The sequence below is a fragment of the Triturus cristatus genome, chromosome 2_1 (genome assembly GCF_964204655.1).
Source record: "Triturus cristatus chromosome 2_1, aTriCri1.1, whole genome shotgun sequence".
In the NCBI taxonomy this organism is placed as follows: Eukaryota; Metazoa; Chordata; class Amphibia; order Caudata; family Salamandridae; genus Triturus; species Triturus cristatus.
Window position 1 is genome coordinate 1,023,195,445 of NC_140581.1, and position 20,280 is coordinate 1,023,215,724.

Genomic DNA, 20,280 nt, shown 5'->3' on the forward strand with positions numbered 1-20,280 from the left:
AGAGCCTAATACACATTATTGTCATTCCATGTAAAATAGTTTCACAAACCATTTCTGTGTAAAATTGTCGTAAATAGATGAGAGGTAACACCTCTACTCTATCAGTAGTAAAGGTAATGACCAATGTAACAGTGGTTTACTGGCTTCTCGCAACCTACCTTTGTGCAGTAAAAAGAAACAATATGAAGATAGGCCAGGCCGGCTACTGGAAAGAAGTGTTAAAGAAATGTAACTTGAAAATCATTCCACGAGTAACCGGACTTAGGCCTTCGTTTGACATTTAGTAGCCAGTCACCAGAAGTAGAGATGCAAAACAGTGTTGACCGCCTCGATGGCTAAGGTATCTGATCGTTGTCTGTGGCATGGCAACGTATGCAGCCATTTCCCTGAGTATTTTAAAATTCCTTCAAATACACTCAGCCATAGGGATGATCAAACAGTATGTGCTTGCATATTTGACAGCAATTTCTGACTACCCAAACCAACGATGAAGTTACTAATTGTTGCACCAGGAGAACTGGTATGGCATGAATGGTATGCCACTGGCTTCACAGATAACTTGTACATTGGCTAAATGCCAGTTGTTATAATTGAAGAACAGATGTTCAGTTGGCCAAGGTGGCTATAGTGCAACATGTGTGAAGTTCAGTGCCACGGAATGGAACGGGAGACATCCGTTACATCGCGGTCTTCACACTGCAATATGTTTACAACGCAGGCATTACAACGCAAGTCGTTACAACGACTTGCACTGGATGACGCTATACACTAAGGAATAGTATGATTTACTATTCCAACACCTTCCCTACTGTTACGTAGGCTGGAGTTGGAATAGTAACTCATACTATTCCTAAGTCCAGTGCCCTCCAGCACAAGTCGTTGTAACGACTTGCGTTGTAATGCCTGCGTTGTAAACGTATCGCGGTGTGAAGACCGCGATGTAACGTCATATATTCAATGGAACTGCTGTGTCCAGCTTTGCCTAGTGAAGCACAGTTCCTGGCAAGGATAATAATATTAACTAGCTTAAATATTGCCTGCTGTTACCTCAATCATCTTCTAAAAGCATTCAGGTGAATGTAGTTAACATGGGTAGGGTTTGCGTGGGCACAGTCAGTTAGTGATGTGAACTCCCGCTCCCTATACCTTAGAAAAAACAGGATCACAGAATGTGAAAAGTGATATCTCCACACCATCTCTTCTTTTTCCACACTACAGAGTTTGAGGCACGGTCTGAATACCCCCTCTGTAACTGAGCGTTCCTATTGCCTAAACAAAATGGAAGACAGCGATAGACCAATTCTTCCATAAAAGAATCTTTGTTTCATCTGTTGTAGCTTGAACCACGCAGCAAGGCAACACTTCAGAGAAATGTGTGCTAGGTAATCTGAAAAATGATCTAACAGCTATGTAAATAAATAAAGAGCAATGGAAATGTCCAAACTAAGTTATATTAGGTTGATAAACATGGAATAGCTAAGATGTCACAAACGTGAGGAAAATTAGAATAAGATGCATGGGAAACAATGGAATAGTTCAACAGTTTCATGGCAAATCAACAGGAGTGGTTTTTATTTCAAGCTGCAGAAGTCTTGATAAAAGAACAAATTCCCCTTGTAAAAGCTCACTGTGCTCACAATTTATTAGAAAGAGGTCGAGGTGGTCAGAGTTTTTACATTCTGAATTAAACCAGTTTTTTTGTCTTTATTAAAGCACAATATGCATACACACAGGCAATACATCGATATGCTGACAGCACTATTTAGTTACACTTGTACAGCAGTAGTATCCATTTTGAGAATTGGATGAAATGAAATTTACCCCTACACCCATCCCCCTCCCCCAACCCAACAACCCTGTGGACTAACAAGGACGGTGAGAAGCAATACACCTGTATACAGATCAAGGTGCAGTAACATAGTTAAAACATATCAAGACATTGGTACAGCAGTAACACCACCAACAGGCTGGCATTTACAAGCTACGCTAGATCAGGGTGCTCAAGTAGATACACAGTGAGTGGTGCCCAAAAGTCTTTAGGTCTGCAGGCCGAAGGTAATTCTTCAGCATATGCATTTAATTGCACCCTGCAAAACACAAGGTCGCAAATCCATTTAACTACTGTAGGCACTGCCTTAGAGTTCCAATGGATTGCAACAGCCCGTTTAGCAAACAGGGTGGCAATAGCCACTATACGTCTTTTACAGGGTTTAATTTGTTTCCACAAGCCCAGCAGGCATACCTCAGGTGAACAGCTAAGCACTTCCATCGTCATGCCTGAGAGGACTTCCGTTACCCTCTGCCAGAATGTTAGAATACCAGGACAACCCAACGCCAGGTGTAAAAAATCAGCTCCAGCTTGTCGACACCTAGGGCATCGATCATCAACTCGTAGCCCAAACGTAAACAATTTCACAGGGGTGTAGTAGATTTGGTGCAAGTATTTAAAATGAATAATTCAAAGGTTGCAATTGGGTGTTAAACGCCCCGTTAATTTGCAGCATTCAACCCAGCTGTCCCGTGACAAGGGGGCCGCAAGTACAGCATTCCATTTCTCCCACAAGGGTGAGTGGACAAACTCATTTTCTCTCTGAGAGGCTACATACAATTTGGGGATGAGCCCTCGGCTCTCCCCTCTTTTTAATACAACTTGTAGTGCTTTTAACCCTCTTGGCTCCTGTGGGACATCTGAGTATAGAGTGCAGGCTGCAGCCCGCAATCTAGCATATATGAATCTGTGGATACCCTCATATGTTTGCCCGCCCTGGATCTGACTCAAGGAGAGAAGGGTGCCATTACGATACAAGTCCCCCAATTTCAGAATGCCCACACTTTGTAGGATATTCAGATCCCGATGCTCACATGCCACAGAGATAGCATTAAACACATGTTTGATGTAATTTCGGTCCAGTGGGGTGAACGAGAACAATGTATCTGGTCAGGAGATATCATTGCCCCATGCTCACCATTCAAGATCTCGTTCTACAGTTTTCCCGAAAATGAATATGGGGAACATTGCTCTTTGTGTCTATTGAAGAGGGGGCAAACTTTTCAGGTTCATGCTTCCTGCCCCTTGGTAATTCACAAAAAGTGTAGCTGTAAGAGATGAAGGTTTTGCATGCAAAAAATATATAGTTTCCTGCAAATGAGAAAAACAGGTAGATACAGCATTCCAAGTTGAATTTACTTCTAGATTCTTCAGAGGTGTTTGCATTGAACACCATAGGATTCAGACTAGCTACAGAGAGGAGACAGGGGTGGTAGGTGTTTACTCACAGAGGCAAGCTAATGGATGCCCAAGTCTGCCCAGTGTTCTATCAGTTAACTATCATTCCTCCAGGAACCAACTTATGGGTCAGTAGGATACTCCCCACAGCAGGTTAAGGTGGAATCTGTTAAAGATGCTGTCTTCTCAGACACAGATCAAGGATTGCTGGCAGAGAAGCCTTTGAACATTAGAATAACTCTTCTGGTATGCTTTCTGGGTGGAAGAGATAGGAGTAATCCTGCTTCAGTCATAGCACACATTCCCCTTTTTTCGTTTACAGGGCAGGTTTGAGTTAATAAGCAGTGGTTTTATCATCGGGTCTTCAAGTGGAAGAATATGGGTATCCTAAACCAAACCTTTGCTGTCATTCATGCAACCCACTTCTAAAAGTACTGTCACTGAATGTAATCCTAGCTTGGTAAACTTCACATATGGTTATAGAACTCCTGCAGAACACCTGTTGAAAAATCCAAGATGGCTGATGACTCTCTTGCGGAGTCAAGTTACTGCTGGAGGCATGAACCCTCTCTTAAACAAGACATTATTCATGTTGTTTCTAAAGGATAGGGAGGTGGCCATCTTGAAGAAGAGGAGAAAATAAATTCCAGTTCAAAGCTACTTGATTGTACCATGCAAATTAAACTTGGAAATGCATACCTTTTAATCTCTCTATTAACCAGACATACGTTAAAACATGAGCAAAACAGTTTGCCTGATGAGTCGCCTGCATATCTTGATTGGACTTTCCAGCCAGCTCAGAGATGGGATTAGTCCCTGAATCAGTGTTTCCCAAACTGTGGGCTGGCACAAGCAGATGTTTGATGGGTTGCGAAAGTCCAAGCAATAAATAAAGATGCCTTTAAATTCTGTATTTATATTGTCACATTTGATGCACTTCAAAGACAGAGGTCAAATGTCAGGGTATGTCTTCTGACAAACTGCTGCTTGTTTTTTTAACATGGGAATTGCAGTCAGAGAAAGAAAAGTAAAGTGACATATGTGACAATCTTGCTGGGGTACACAGAGTGTGAAAGGAAAAGCTAACACATATTCTCTAACCTTATACCATAGAGGATGTCACAAATCCATAGGTTTAGAAAATGATAAGACCAGGGGAAAACCATGGATGGGTGGAAACTCCTACAGTGTGTGTTTTAGGTTTTGTGACTCACCTCCACTTCTGACTCATTTACGAATGACTGTACATTGCCTAAGCATGGCATTACTTTACTTCTGTCTCTTTCTTGCTACTGTGTTAAGCAATGGTAATTTCTAATTTTTTTACAACCCATCTCTGAAAACACCCAACATTTTAACACTCTTTTGTAAATTTAGGCTGCATTATGTTCCTGGTTGTGACAGAAGTTATGATATGATATGATGTAACATACATCTGCATAATTTATCAGTTTGTGACTCACTGTAGCTCATGAAATATCTAAATGAATTACTTCCACTTTGTGCAGTTAAACATCTGTGCATTTCAGACTTTTATAAAATGGATCCTCTGCTGCTATTTGTTCTTACGTTTTCATGTGTAGCAATGGTTGAACATCTCACTCTGTTGTTTTCTTGTAGCCCCTTACAGCACCATAAATACAAGGATAAATGCCATTCTGATGGACTCCGGCATGCAGGAAAGAGAGATGGAATGCCAGTCACAAGGTTACCCAAAGGTGGAAGTCATCTGGCTCCATGAGCACGAGGATGTCAGTGAAAAGGCCACCACCACCTACACAGTTAGCTCTGACCTTCTTCACAATGTCACCAGTGTGCTTCGCATCAAGGGAAGTAAGAACAGCACCTTCCACTGCATTTTTTGGAATAAAGAGCTTCAACAGAACACAACAGCAACATTTATCCTATCAGGTAACCTTTTACATTTGCACTGCAACAAATGCTCACAGAATTTAAGGAGGTCTGAACAATAGCAGCCAGTGGCGGCTGGCACCGATCAGGGGTGGTGAGGCAGGGGCTATGTAAAAATAAATAAATAAATAAGTTAAATTTTCACCGCCGCATCTCTCCTCCGTGTCAGGACTCCGCTGAACAGGAACCAGGAAGCACCCAGGCTCCCCTGGACAATCAACGCTGCAATGCAGCGATGTGATTGGTAAGCACCCAGACTCCCCTGACCAATTTCGATTGATCTGATCGCCATGGTTCTGGGCTCCGACAGGGACTGGGGGCCTGGGCATGTTCTCCACTCAGACTGTAATGCAGCCTGTATGGAGAACATGCAAAGTGTGCATGACTGTTTAGCCGGGCACGTAGGGCTGACCAAACAGTCATTGCGCATTTGAAGTGGGCAAACCACTCCTTCTCTGCTCTGAGAGCAGAGTAGCCCCGCTCCCAAAGCAGCACGGAAACATAAAATGATGATAATTTTGTGTTATTGTCATTTTATGTTTCCTTTATTTACACTGCTTGAAAGCAGTGGAGCGATGCTCCTCCGCCTTAGCGGAGGAGCCACCACTGATAGCAGCACTCACAGTGACTGGTCCCAGGTAATTGCTCGATTCAGATATTAAATTACCTGCGTCTTCATCAAATATCAAATAAAGATATGTTGCCATTGGCTAGCTTTGCAACTTTTACCAATTTTGGGTTTTACTCTCTTTTCATGCCCGGCCTGTTTGGTAACTTGTTGAGACCTGGATTCCCCTCTATATTTATATCCAGGGCCTATCACCAGAGCATCTGTGCCTTGGTTCTCAGAGACTCTTAAAGAGTTCAGACATCTATGCAGGAGACAAGAGCAGAGGTGGAGACTTACTTCCACTAGTGTAGATAAAGTTAAGAACAAAGAATTGATGCACAGTTATAAACATGCTGTCAGATGAGCTAAGTCTTCCTACTTCTCTACAAAAATAAGGTCAGCCACTAATACCTCTAATGAAATTTTAAGGTGATTAAAAGTCTTTCCACTCCACCGGCCTAGCAAGCCACTGAATGAATGAATGGCAGCTTACTTTACGGACAAAATTCTGAAGATTGTTGCTTGTTTCAATAATAATGAGGACTGACCCCCTCAGATATAGACGAGGAGGATACTAACTGCATTCCCACTGCTACACCATCTGTTTCCCCCCCCTGTTTTGTCTACTAAAGTTAAGCAGCTTCTTCCACATGTGAAATCCGGTTCCCCAGATGAGCCAGGTCCTTCCTGCATCTTGCAGTTAGTATCGGATCAAATTTCCTTCTTTCTCGAAAAAGTCTACAATAATATTCTTTTAACAGGTATTTTTCCCCAATCCTGGAAGGAGGCCATAGTTTTCCCCTTTAAAAAGAAGCCTAATGGTGACTCTGAAGATATGAGTAATCTACACCCTATATCACTTATTCCTGTGCTAGCTAAGATATTGAAAAAATATGTGAATCAGGAACTGGTAGCATTCATAGCCCCCCAGGATCTTTTGGATCTTACATAGAATGGGTTTCGGAGTGGCCACAGTACGGAATCCGTTTTGCTGGTAGCCACTGATGCCATTCGTGATCAGGCTGACCAGGGTGGATCAGCCATCTTGGTGCTGTTGGACCTTCCAGCGGTGTTCACAGACTGTGCCAGGCTGGGTTGAGGGGCACAGCTCTAGCCCTGATGGATTCCTTTCTTACGAACCGATCTCACACAGTGAGTTGTGGTCACTTTAGGGCTGGCTCTTTCTGGCTACCTTTTGAGGTGACACAGGCTTCTTCTCTTAGCTCCGAATCTGTTTAATCTGTATGTGGCCCCCTTGGCCAAGCTGATTAGGTTCTTCGGTTCCCAAGTACTAGTATTATGTGGATGATACACAAATCATTGTATCAATATGCGACAATATTCCGGTGGTGGCTGAAAGGTTCCAACACTGTATGACTGACATAAAACAACTGGATGAAAGAGAATTGCCTGAAACTGAATGTCGACAAGACTGAGATCTTTGATTTTTGGTGAGCAAGTGTCGATATGGTCAGAATTGTGGTTGCTAGAGTTCTCTTCCTGTCACTGAGGCAAAAAATTCAGCAGTGGCCTTCAACACCTTCCTTTCTTGTGATACTCAAGCAAAGGACTGTGAGGTCCTGCTTCTATATTATCAATACTTTAAGAAAGGTTTTTCCTTTTTTTCCAGCTGAGCTCAGAGTTGCAGTGCTCATCACGCTCATTACTTTGCGCATTGACTTCTAGAATGCCCTGTAGCTTAATATCAATAAAGGCACTCTGAATAGATGCCAAACTCACCAGAATGTGGCTGCTCGTCTTTTCCTGGACGTCCCAAAACGTCTGTCTGTCAGTCAGAGAGGGAATTCGCTGTCTGCACTGGCTGCGGGTGACTTTCAAAGCCCTCTGTCTTGTCCTCCATCGTCAGGGTCTGATGTATTTGAGAACAGCCTTCCACTGGTATATCTGCAATAGACATTTGAGGTCTGCCTCTCTTAAGAAGTTGGGGGTACCGAGATTTTGAAAAGCAAGGTGGAGGGTGCTCCTTTTGGGCTGCTGTTCCCAAGTTATGGAGCCCGTAATTGTTTGCTGCTGTTTCCTGCTACTTGTCGCCATCAGGGGACTCCATTCTTCACAATCCTAAGCGCTGGGAGGGGCCTACACGGACCCTCCCGCCAGGAGGCGCTTAAAAACGGGGTTGGGCTCCAGCAGTGCGGGAGCTCGTAATTGTTTGCTGCTGTTTCCTGCTACTTACTGCCATCAGGGGACTCCATTCCCCACAATCCTAAGCACCGGGAGGCGCCACTACGCACCCTCACGCCAGGAGGCACTTAAAAGCAGGTTGGTCTCCTGCAGCACAGGAGCCTGTAATTGTTTGCTGCTGTTTCCTGCTACTTGTCACCAGCAGGGGACTCCATTCGCCACAATCCTAAGCGCCGGGAAGCGCCAACATGCACCCTCGTGCCGGGAGGCGCTTAAAAGCGGGTTTGGGCTCCCGCAGCATGGGAGCCCATAATTGTTTGCTGCTGTTTCCTGCTACCATCAGGGGACTCCATTCCCCACAATCTTAAGCACTGGGAGGCGCCAACATGCACCCTTGCGACGGGAGGCACTTAAAAGCGGGTTTGGGCTTCCGTAGCGCGGGCGTGCCCGAGCCGCCCATCTGCACCCGTCCGTGACCGGAGGAGGCCAGGCTTGGCCATACCCCTTGGTCTTACAACTTGGGAAACTGGATAACCAGTAAGGGGCCTGATATATTACTGTTATTGAGGCATACTGGAAAAGATGGGCAAAAGAAAATAGATATCAAGCAATGGGAGCTCTACCGGTAAAAATGCGCCAATTACTAACTATCTGAAAAGTGCCATGGGCCTTATCAACAACAAGATAGTTCAAGTGGAGGAGCGGTTGACGGCTACAAAAACGGCACTAAATGTAGCCCAAAAAGAGGCAAAGAATGCTCTAGTAGATACTGCCGAACCTGTCCTTGTTCCGGTATCTGTATCTGAAGATCAAGATACAAGTAAAAGTAAGGTGGTTAATACATCTAACACATCTAATATATAACGAATTTAGCTGGCCTCTAAAGAGTGGGTCCCTGTGTATCAACACTTCCGCTTGATATATCAAGCCTATCAGATAATTCCGAATTGGTTTCTCCACCTGCGAAAAAGAGTAAACAGCACCCAGTAACCACGAAAGTAAGCTCTCAAAATCAAAATCGGAAATCGAACCAAAAGAAGGGAAAAACAAGTAAAGTGGATGCAAAAGGAAAGGGGGCAGGAGGCTTATTGAATTGCTCGCACGATATTGACACACTGTTTAAAAAACTAAATGGAAAAATTGATAGCATTGAAAGGCAAGTTATGTCAGAAATTAAATTAGTGCAAAAAGACATTTCTCATTTAACTGAACTGGTTGCAAATATATTGTCACTGAAAACGTCGCAACCAGTAATGCCTAGTAGCAATTCGGATGAGAGAATACAAGCTGACCATATTCCAATGACGGATGTATGACGTTACAACGCATACATTTACATCGCGGTACACTACATCGCGGTTTTAACAACACAAGTCGTTACAACGACTTGCGCTAGATGGCGCTCTAGGACAAGGAATAGGACTTAGGAGTAGTGTTGGATAGTAAATTATACTATTCCTTGTCCTAGAGCGCCATCTAGCGCAAGTCGTTGTAACGACTTGCGTTGTAAAAACCGCGATGTAATGGCATCGCGATGTAATCCCCGCGTTGTAAACGATGTTCCCCTCCAATGACAGAAACAGGAAAAATCAACCCACCATTAGAATGCCGCATAAAGGAAGCACCCACGCACCTAGAGTACATCCTGTTGTAAAACTAAGGGATAACAATCCACAAAACCATTTACAGAATAAAGACTATCCAGAACTAGAGGGACTTCAACGACCTAGGCCTGGCGAGGCATCTCTCCATCTACCCCCTCAGGCAACCCCTATGTTATTGTTCTAAAAACAAATCCGAGATTGGCTGACAATTCCATAGAGACTTGGGGGACTCTAAAGAATCGGGTTGTGCATTGGTTTGCTTCAAATTCTCTCTGCAGTACTATTACTCTCTCTCAGGAAATAATTATGTTAAGAAGAGTGAGTTGGGTAAGCAAAATGGAAAAATCATGTAAAGGAGATTGTGTTGTTGTGAACTTCCATAGCCCAGAAGTGGTGGGTTCTTTGCAAGAAGAAACTTCAACAAAATATGTTTGGCCATTTAATTGCTCTGACAGCACCATCACTGCTGTTCCACTTGGCTATTTTTATAGACCAAGAAATTAGTCCCTCCAGACAACTAATAGAGATTCCCACAACATGGTCATGCACATGATACCTATCATGCCCAATAGGTTTGCTCCTTTGAGAAGATACAGTGAAATTGATTGACTGGGTGAGGATGTAACACAACTGAAAGATAGCAATTACATTACCCCCCAAATCAGTCCTGTTGTCAATAAATCAATTGGCTATCCACTACAGGGATCCCTAACAATCATGTCATGGAACGTTGCCGGGATAAAAAATAAGCTACATGATAATGTATGGCTGGAAAGTATACAGAATTGTACCCTAATCTTAATATAAGAAACCTGGCTCACAGAAACATTTTTTATTAATGGTTTTAAAACAATTTCTACTCAAGCAATTGCATCAAAGGCCGGGAGAGCAAGTGGAGGCTTAGCAACCTTGTCCTCGGTATCCTCTCCACTGATACTAAATAAAGTTTATTATAAATCACAGCATTTTCAGTTTTTACTCTTTTGTGTTAAAGGGAAACAACATATTGTAGTGATACATTTTTATAACAATGTCTTTGACAACACGAGATATGGTTTAATTAAGTCATTGGAAGAGGAGTTGGATGTTTTTCTAAAGGGGGTTAGGGGGCGAGTATCTACTAATCTGGGCTGGTGATTTTAATTGTGAACTATGTAAGATCCCAATAGGGAAACAATGTGGCTACAGCAATGATTATGGTGACCCGGTTTCTCACTTTCTGCACAATCATTATGGAGAAGCAATTAATTTTGTTATGTACAAATACAACCTAGTAATTATGGAGCCCAGTGAACACGAGGGAGAAAATGTTACCCAAACATATGAAGGGGCTAGATCTTCATCATGCATTGACCATGTACTAATATCAGGGAATTGTAAGACACGTGTCGCAAAATTTTATATAGAGGCTAGTCTGTATAGTGACCACCACCCGCTACTTTTAATATTGTGTTCTAGCCTGTATCAACAAGAGAAGGCATGTGCCTCTGCAAATGATATTAAAACACAAGGTGAGAATGGGATTCCCATTAAGTGGTCAGGCGTTAACCCCACAGCCTCTATTGAAAATATAGTTCAAAGAAATCACCAGCATATAAATACCTGTTTGGATAAATCCTCCACAAATGTTGATACCGTGAACGCTTTCCAAAATATAGCTATTGATATCTCTAAAGATTTGAAGTTGAGAAATTGGAAAAATAGGGATCATTGCCCTAGATGGTTTGATCAGCAGTGTTCCAGATTAAATAGGGACTTGAAGGAAGTATTAAAAGTGAGACCGAGGGATAGAGAGAGAATCTGCACCCTCCGGAAAAGCTATAAACAAGCTCTAAACTTGAAGAAAACAGAAATCCGGGACACTTCATGGGGAAATCTGATTGAAGCGGCTGAGACTAAGGATTCTATCTTATTTTGGAAAACAATAGTTCAACCACTATTTAAATATAACGCAAATGTCAAGGTAGAAACACTAGTTACTCCAGAGTAATGGTTGAAACATTTTGAAAATATTTTTTATCCAACAAAAGAAATCAGGGAAATGGATGTCAATAGTAATTTTATTTTAATTAATATTTTTACGATAGTTCCTATCACTATAGAGGAGATTAAAATTGCCATTAAGAAAAGTGCAAGTGGTAAGGCCGCAGGACCAGGCGGGGTCCCGATAGATATCTTTAAGTCTAGCATTGACTTTTGGTCTTCTATTTTGGTTAATTTTTTTTATGCTGTCATTGGAGTGGTGATACCAGCAACTTGGGTGGAAAGTACAATTGTCCCCATTTTTAAGAAAGGCGATAAAGGAATGCAAAATGCTACCAGCCAAAATCCCTACTGGATTCCACATCTAAATTGATGGGTAGAATTATGCTAGACAGACTGGAATGCTGGGCAAATGAGGATAACATCTTAACCGAAGCCCAGTATGGATTCAGAAGGGGTATTGGAACGGTTTAGCAGTGCGTTAACCTTGAGTTGCTTAAAGGGAAGTATACCATCGCCAAAGAAAGTCAACTCCATCTTTGTTTTGTTGACCTTACCAGCGCTTTTGATCTAGTCAACCATGCCAAGTTGTGGCAAACACTGAAAGAGATGGTTGCCCCACATGATATAATTGTTTACCTATCGCAAATATATGCCCACTTAACTTCAAGGATTCGTTATGGCCCAAAAGGGGAATGCACCCCTGATTTTAGAGTCACTCTTGGGATTAGACAAGACTGCGTCCTTGCACCCCTTTTTTTCTCGCTATATATCAATATTGTTAATTTTTTACTACAGAAATTAAAAGCCGATGCCCCCGTTGTAGGTAAACGTGTAACCCCAGTACTTTAATACTTTTATATTTTAACCGTTCTCAGAGATTCCTAATTAACGGCAACCTGTCTGCTCCCTCTCCGGTCACGGTTGGAGTCCCTCAAGGATCAACCCTGTCCCCCACCCTCTTCAACCTTTACCTAGAACCACTTGCCGAAGTACTACGCACAGCGGATATCTCCTTCTATATGTATGCTGACGACACTCAGATCTACATCAAAACCTCATCTCTGGAGGAGATCTTCTCCCTGAACGAGACCCTGAAATTGACTGTCCAATGGCTCACCTCCAATCAACTCAAACTCAACACGAAGAAAACTGAATTTCTCTTAATTTCCCCTCCAAAAACCAACCCTGAGATTCATATATGGACTAAGGCTATCACAGCCTTAAATTGCCCACCGACCATTGTGGACTCGGCCAAATCTCTGGGAATAACCCTCAACTGCAACCTGAACATGCAAGACCATATCAACTCGATGACCAAATCAGCCAGATTCCACCTGAGCTATCTTTGGAAATTGAAACCCTTCCTCGAAGCTCCCGACCTAAAAATGGCAGTCCAAGCACTAGTCATCTCCAGACTGGAATATGGCTGTTCTACCCTCTCGGGTTTACCCAAAATCTCCCTGGCACCCTTAAAAGCCTGCCTCAATGCGGCTGCTAGACTTCTTACTGGCACAAGGAAATTTGACCACATTTCGCCACACCTGAAAGCTCTGAACTGGCTTTCTCTCGAGGCCAGAATACTGCTTAAACTGGCATGCATCACACATAAGGCCTTATACTCTAACTCCCCTGCATATCTTGCACAAAAACTTGTGGTATACGGAGGAACCAGAAACTCCTGGTCTGCCAGAGACCTCTCGCACCAACCTGCACGCTTGCGGAAAAAAACAACTTATAATCGAGCTTTCTCTGGGGCAGCACCAAGAATATGGAACTCACTCCCGTCCGCCATCAGAAGGACCCCTTCTCTAGCACGCTTCAAAAAGGATGCCAAAACCTTCCTCGTGGGTAAATTCCTCGCTTAAATTTTTCCCTTCGCCCACCTCAGAGACTCTGATTTACTTCCGACTACTGCCTCCCCTTGGATTATCCAGTCACCCCACCAAGAAACCTGGGGCCGTGTCTTGAGTAATTGTAAATGTAAACTGTACATACGTGTCTTGCTATCCCTTTTGTACCCAGACCCCGTCCCCTCCTAATCTGTTGTATATTCCTGTGACTCCTAGCACTTTGTACACTTCCATGATTCCTGTAAAGCGCTCTGATACCCTTACGGGTCAAGTTTGTGCTCTATAAAACTCAAAAATAAAATAAAATAAATAAAAATATATATGCAGACGATGCTGTCCGAATATCTAGGACTGCTAATGGCCTTCAATGTTTGATAGATAACTTCCCACATTTCATGAATGGAAAGGATTTAAAATTAAATGTGGGTAAAACTCTAGCCATGACCTGTGGGAAAAGTAAAGTTAAGAGCAGAAATCACCATGTGGAAGGTGTACACATTGAAAGGACAACATCATTCTCATATCTGGGACTACTCTTTAATGGGAATGGTTCCTGGAGTACACATATCGATCTATGTAAGCTAAAGTTTATATGATTAAGCGAGGCTGTCTAGATTTTCCAACAAAATAGATAATAAGCCATTATATAGAAGTAAGTGTATTACAGGTGCATGCCATGAGGATCATTTGGGGGAAGAGCAAATACTCTGCCACTACAAACCCTCGAAATATTTTTTTAAGGAGAGTGCTAGCAGTCCCAAATACAACTGCTTCATATATAGCCAATAAGGAGACAGGAGTGCCCTATATTAGTGATCTCATTAGCATGGCTGCACTTACACTTTGGCATAGAATCTGGACTAAAGATGAGACACATTTTACTAAAGATATAATAATGGATTGCCTCAGACTTGAGTATTGTAGAAAAATACCTTGGCTACAGTATATTTACCGTCTCTTAATGGAGTGCAATGTGGCAATTGATTTTTATGATCCCAAGTCTACCCAGGCCTATAATAAAGGGGAGTTCAAAAAGAGGCTAATAAACTCTAGGGAATCTATGAGAGATGCTGAGTCAAGCTCAAAATCGAGTGTTAGATCTTATTATGAAGGTCCACTCTTCTTGGGTGTCCAGCTGCACCTTGTTTTTTATTAGAAACGTGCAACACAGATTTTATTTAAAAAGGCTAAGGATAGGCACCCTGCATTACCAGATCGCATTCCCTAGAATGGGAAAGTGGAGTTCTAGTCTCCCTAATTGCCCGTGTGATGGAAAGTCTCCCCAGACCACATTGCACTTTACACTTTTTTGTAATTTTTATCGGGACATCAGGAAATCAATTTTACGACCTCTATTCATTGATAACAGTTTGTATACCTATAAATCTGCTTTTTATCATATTTGTAATCTGGAAAATGTAAAAATATGTAATACAGTTATTTTATTTATCCTAATGGCAATCAAAAGAAGAAAGGACCTCACACACTTGGAAATGTTATTATATGACACTGAATAGGTCCCTACTTTTGTTGATTAGTCTACTGTATTTCCATCATCCCAATACATCTTTCAAGTGTCGGAGACATAATTTTAAAAAGCAGTAATTTGTGATTCAATTTACTATGAACTGTATTTATGTATTTTTTTTCTTGAGAGCTTATGTCTATAAAATCATTTTCTTTTTAGGTTGAGAAACTATTGTGCACTGATCAATTTTAAATGTTTTTATTGGAATTATGGAGAATTCTCTTTGTATAGAATGCTTTTATGGTTATATACTATATACCGAACAAAGCTTGATTTGAATTTGGAACACCCTTCCCTACCACATTGCAAGTCTTTCCTCCCATACTGCTTTTCGTAGGCACTTGAAAAACCCGGATTTTCTCCCTGTCCAGATGGATAGGTCCTGTTATCTCCTATAGTTGTTCTTACTCTCTGGTTCAATGTGCTCTACAAAGTATCAAAAATGAAAATGAAGATTGAGAAGCCCCCATTGCCGTCCTGCACAGAGATCTATCTTGGCCTGATTGAGCATGAGTTAATATCCCTGGCAGACTGAACACAGCCGGAGCATATTAGATGGCACCCATGTGATAAAGTAGGTAGTTTTAACAATGGAGATGCAGAGGATAAACTTTAATTTTAATTATTCACCCCCAATAAGGAGACCTTGAGTACAGCTAATTAGAAAGGTGTATGTCTGGAGAACATACAGCTCATCTTTTTTATATTGCACATTAAATGTTTGTCCTGATGAAGATTATTGTGAACTATATCTAAAGCAACACTGTTAAAAACGTTTATGGCAGCAAAGTGAAATAGCACAGTTAATATGTTGCCTTAAGTAGTAGAATGCAGCTTTATGAACAAGTAGTTATTTAATAGAAGGAAATGCCACAAGTATTGTTTTGTGCAATATACCTTTTGATTATTTGTGATATTTACGAAATGTATTTATCCCTTATTGAGATAATTTTGTTCTTTTGAAAATACGTAATTATTTTTGATAATCCCAGGTTAACATGGAATATGTGACAGTCTAGATTGGATTAGTCGAGAAAGCAAGACCGTGAGACTTAAGTTGTGTCTAGATGTGTCTTAATAATAATTCTGGTCTTCATAAATAATCAGTCTGTGATATAGAGCCCAGTACAACTGTGACCCTTCCTTTTGGAGGCACCCTACCTAACAATCCTTGGAACTACTGATTTTATTTCACATGTTATGTTCTGATGCTAGTGTGTAGGAGAATCCTATAATCTGATATAATTACTGTGCTGTCATTGGGGCATTTCTGCAGCTGGCGGTAAACTTCCTCCTTTAAGGCGATGACCATTAGCTCCACCCCGCCTCTAACCCAAGAGAACAGGCTGTACCAGTGACTCATTTTAGGTCAGTGATATACATCAACACTAGACAGTATACTGACTATCTGATGTGAGATTTTTATCGTTTGTGGGGAAATTCTTTGTGAGTGGGTGGAATCATCTGTATTATTTAGCTATGGACTCCTTTTTTGGCAGTTTTTGTTACTTGATTTAGATTTTTCTCTTCCTGGATTTAATGGGAGGAAGTTTGGAGTGGGTGCCGTTTTTTATTCAGTGAAGTGGGCCACCACAGAGACCCAATTTATAGGAGGTTAGTCCTCTAGCGGATGGCTGATCAGTGGCCTTCCTCCTTTTCCCTCCGTGTAAAGACTCCTATGCCGCAGATGTGAAGCAGACACGTGCAGTAGGTGCGCTGCTGGTGCACCAAAGGTGTGACAAAGGCAAGCCCATTGGTGTCCGTCCGTGTCCAGAGCATGTCCAGCACCAGCCATGCTGCTTGTTGGACAACGCTGTTGCACCAGTTGCGATCATACTCTGGAGCGAGATGCTTCTGATATTAAAAATGGAAACTGTTACCCATATGCTCCTTTAAATCCTGAGTACTCCGTGGTTAATTTGTTTATCTGTGGATGTTGTGGGGTTGCCCTGAACCGCCCTCGATGGGTTTGTCTGTGGTTCCGATACTGTCAGCAGTTTGAGCTACCTTTATAACAAACCCACAGTAGACCCTTGTTATAAGCACTCCTCATACAGGGCTTGCCTTATTAATAGAGGATCTCAACCTGAGCACTCCATTGATGTGTTCAATCTTCTTTTAGATAATAAATGGGATTTAATATTTCTTACTGAGACATGGTTGAAGGAAAGGTCTGCTCCAGACATTGCATTTGCTATGCCCCCCTGCTTTCATATCCAGTATGTTAAGCGTGAGGGGCGAAAATGGAAGGTGGCATTGCTGTAATTTTCAGGGATTCATTTGTGTGCTGCTCCACCTCATTGATGCAAGTAGAGAACACTGAGGGTCTTTCTTTACATTCAAACTGACTCCATCATTCTCCTTTTCATATATTTTGATATATAGACCCCCTGACTGCTCTAATAGCAGCGTTCCACAATTGCCTTATATAATGACTCAACTTTCCCTAGTATTTAAATTCTATAGCCTTAGGCGATTTCAATTTGCCCATGGATGATCCCAAATGTCTTCAGGCCGTACAGTTTAGTCTCACCTTGGCTGGAATGAACCTCCAGCAGCTGGTCACGACTCCCACACATAAGGAAGGGCATGCTCTTGATTTGATTTTTTCCAACACCCCCTGATCTGAAAGCATTTTCTGCAGATATTCTTATCTGGTCAGATCACTTTTTAGTTACCGTCTCACTTGAGCGCAAGTTGCGGCAGAAGTAATTAGATAGGCCCCCAACTCTTTCTAGAGTATGGCATAAACTTTCTGTGGACCCTCTATCACACACAAATGGCTTATTAATGCCCTTGACCTAAAGGCTCTGTTAAAGCTCCAGGCCGCAAAAAGGTCACAACCTTCGGCCCCTTTGTTCTCATCCACCTTAAAGGATGAAAAGGGCCTATGTAAAAATTGTAACGTTAATGGAGAAAGTCCTACTGAATGCGAAGTGGGTCGCACACCGCTCGTCATACTAGCAAATAGCCCCATAGGATTCTGGAGGATGTAGTGACAGCGGCGGGTACACCTATGCCACGAGTAAAAAGTTTAAAATGCCATCCCTGGACACGTGTTTCGAGGTAATTGCCTCTCGTCAGCAGGGAGCAGGTACGTATGCGGGGTGCTGTAGACTGCCAAAAATTATCAGGTCTAATACCTCTCACGGCGCACGGGTGCGGGATCCGGGCTCGTCAACCCATAGCTCAGGGAGCTTTAAATACAAAATGCGAAGTGGGTCGCACACCGCTCGTCATACTAGCAAATAGCCCCATAGGATTCTGGAGGATGTAGTGACAGCGGCGGGTACACCTATGCCACGAGTAAAAAGTTTAAAATGCCATCCCTGGACACGTGTTTCGAGGTAATTGCCTCTCGTCAGCAGGGAGCAGGTACGTATGCGGGGTGCTGTAGACTGCCAAAAATTATCAGGTCTAATACCTCTCACGGCGCACGGGTGCGGGATCCGGGCTCGTTAACCCATAGCTCAGGGAGCTTTAAATACAAAATGCGAAGTGGGTCACACAGCGCTCGTCATACTAGCAAATAGCCCCATAGGATTCTGGAGGATGTAGTGACAGCGGCGGGTACACCTATGCCACGAGTAAAAAGTTTAAAATGCCATCCCTGGACACGTGTTTTGAGGTAATTGCCTCTCGTCAGCAGGGAGCAGGTACGTATGCGGGGTGCTGTAGACTGCCAAAAATTATCAGGTCTAATACCTCTCACGGCGCACGAGTGCGGGATCCGGGCTCGTCAACCCATAGCTCAGGGAGCTTTAAATACAAAATGCGAAGTGGGTCGCACACCGCTCGTCATACTAGCAAATAGCCCCATAGGATTCTGGAGGATGTAGTGACAGCGGTGGGTACACCTATGCCACGAGTAAAAAGTTTAAAATGCCACAGAGAAAGTCCTACTGCCCTGATGCTAAAGCGAGATATAAATTAGCTTTGAAAAATATCCGCAAATCTATTTGCAGAGCTCAGAGAGAGTATTTCTCTTCTTTAAGCTCAGTGGCTGCCAACACTCCGCGTGAAGTGTCAGAAATTGTTCATTTGTTTTTCCCTGAGGCTTCAAAAAGCAGATTTCGCCCATCCCTTGAACCCTGTAATGATTTATCACAATTTATTCATGAGAAAAAAATCTAGATGATTAACAGAACTCTCTATAGGGACCCTGTTTAATGTGCAAGACGAACCCATTCTAATTTGAGGTCCTCGACTGCTAAATCTCATCTTTATTTCAGAGGAGGACTCGCTGAAGGAACTTGAGAACTGTAAATGAGGAACCCTGGGAGACCTTTGTCCTTCACGAATTCTAAGGATGGTTTCCTCTAACATTAATCCGGTGCTCAACAAAATGTTGAATGTTTCACTTGAAGACAGACTATTTCCCTCTGCTTGAAAGCAAGCATTTCCTCCTAATGCGGACCCAGCTTTACTGAATATTTTAGATCAATTTCTCTCCTATCGGCGGCTGAAAAAATCATGGAGCAACTGATAAATAGACAGCTAACTTCTTTTATGGAATCCAATAACCTGCTGCATGACTCTCAATCTGGTTTTCAGTCAGTTTTCAGGACTGTATCTGCTTTACAGAATTCATCAAAGAGAGTTTGGATTGTGGGCAATCAGCCATTGTAGCTTTGCTTCATCTATCAGCTGCATTTGATACAGTCTCGCATGGCACTATTATGCATAGCATTAGCATGGCAAGGCTTTTATGTGGCTAAAATCTTTTTGGGAGGATTGATCACAGCTGGTTTAAACCCACCCATTCACTCTTTACCCTAAACCTCTTCAGTGCGGAGTTCCACAGGGTTCAGCTCTGAGCCCCACTCTTTTCAATTTATATCTAGCACTGCTGGCACACCTGATTGATTCCTAGTGTGTGCAGGTGGTGTCTTATTCAGATGAAACCAAGCTCCTTTAGTCTTTTCAAGAGCATACGGATAATGTCCTTACTATTTTTAAAGAGTTGCTGGTTGAGTGGATGCCAACTTTCTTATATTAGATTTTGATAAAATAAAAATCATTTTCTTTGGACTGAGTTGTCTGTCTACCCCTAGTACTTAGTGGCAGGAGGAACTCAATCTTCCCCCCGTTCCCAACTCCTTGACCATAAATTTGTGAATATATTTGATTTGAACCTCAAATGTTCTGCGCAAATTCAACAAGTATCAGCAGTCTGCTTTGCGAATCTCAAATCCTTGAAGAAAATGCTGCAATTGGTTTCAGAGGACACGTGAAAAATGGTTGTTCACACCATGGTAACTTCTAGATTAGACGATGTGAATAATTTTTGTTTGGGCCTTCTGCTTTTTTAATCGGAAGACTCCAGCTAGAGTTAAATTGTTGCAGCAAGATTGCTTCTGAGAATACCATATCTTCAACCCATCTCGCCTTATCTGAAGCATTTACATTGGCTGTCAATAGCC

At 42.4% G+C, this 20,280-nt stretch overlaps 1 protein-coding gene across 9 annotated transcripts in view; it reads left to right on the plus strand.

Annotated features, from left to right (window-relative positions):
* Nucleotides 1-20,280, plus strand: part of CD274 (CD274 molecule) — a 326,061-nt gene that overhangs the window by 161,648 nt on the left and 144,133 nt on the right. For all 9 annotated transcript variants that reach the window (XR_014970809.1, XR_014970808.1, XR_014970813.1 and 6 more), the window contains one exon: nt 4,847-5,137. Coding sequence is in view for 6 of the 9 variants with exons in the window: in XM_085635085.1 (XP_085491211.1) it covers nt 4,847-5,137 (291 nt within the window). In the remaining 3 variants the exon portion in view is untranslated. The remainder of the gene's footprint in view (nt 1-4,846; nt 5,138-20,280) is intronic.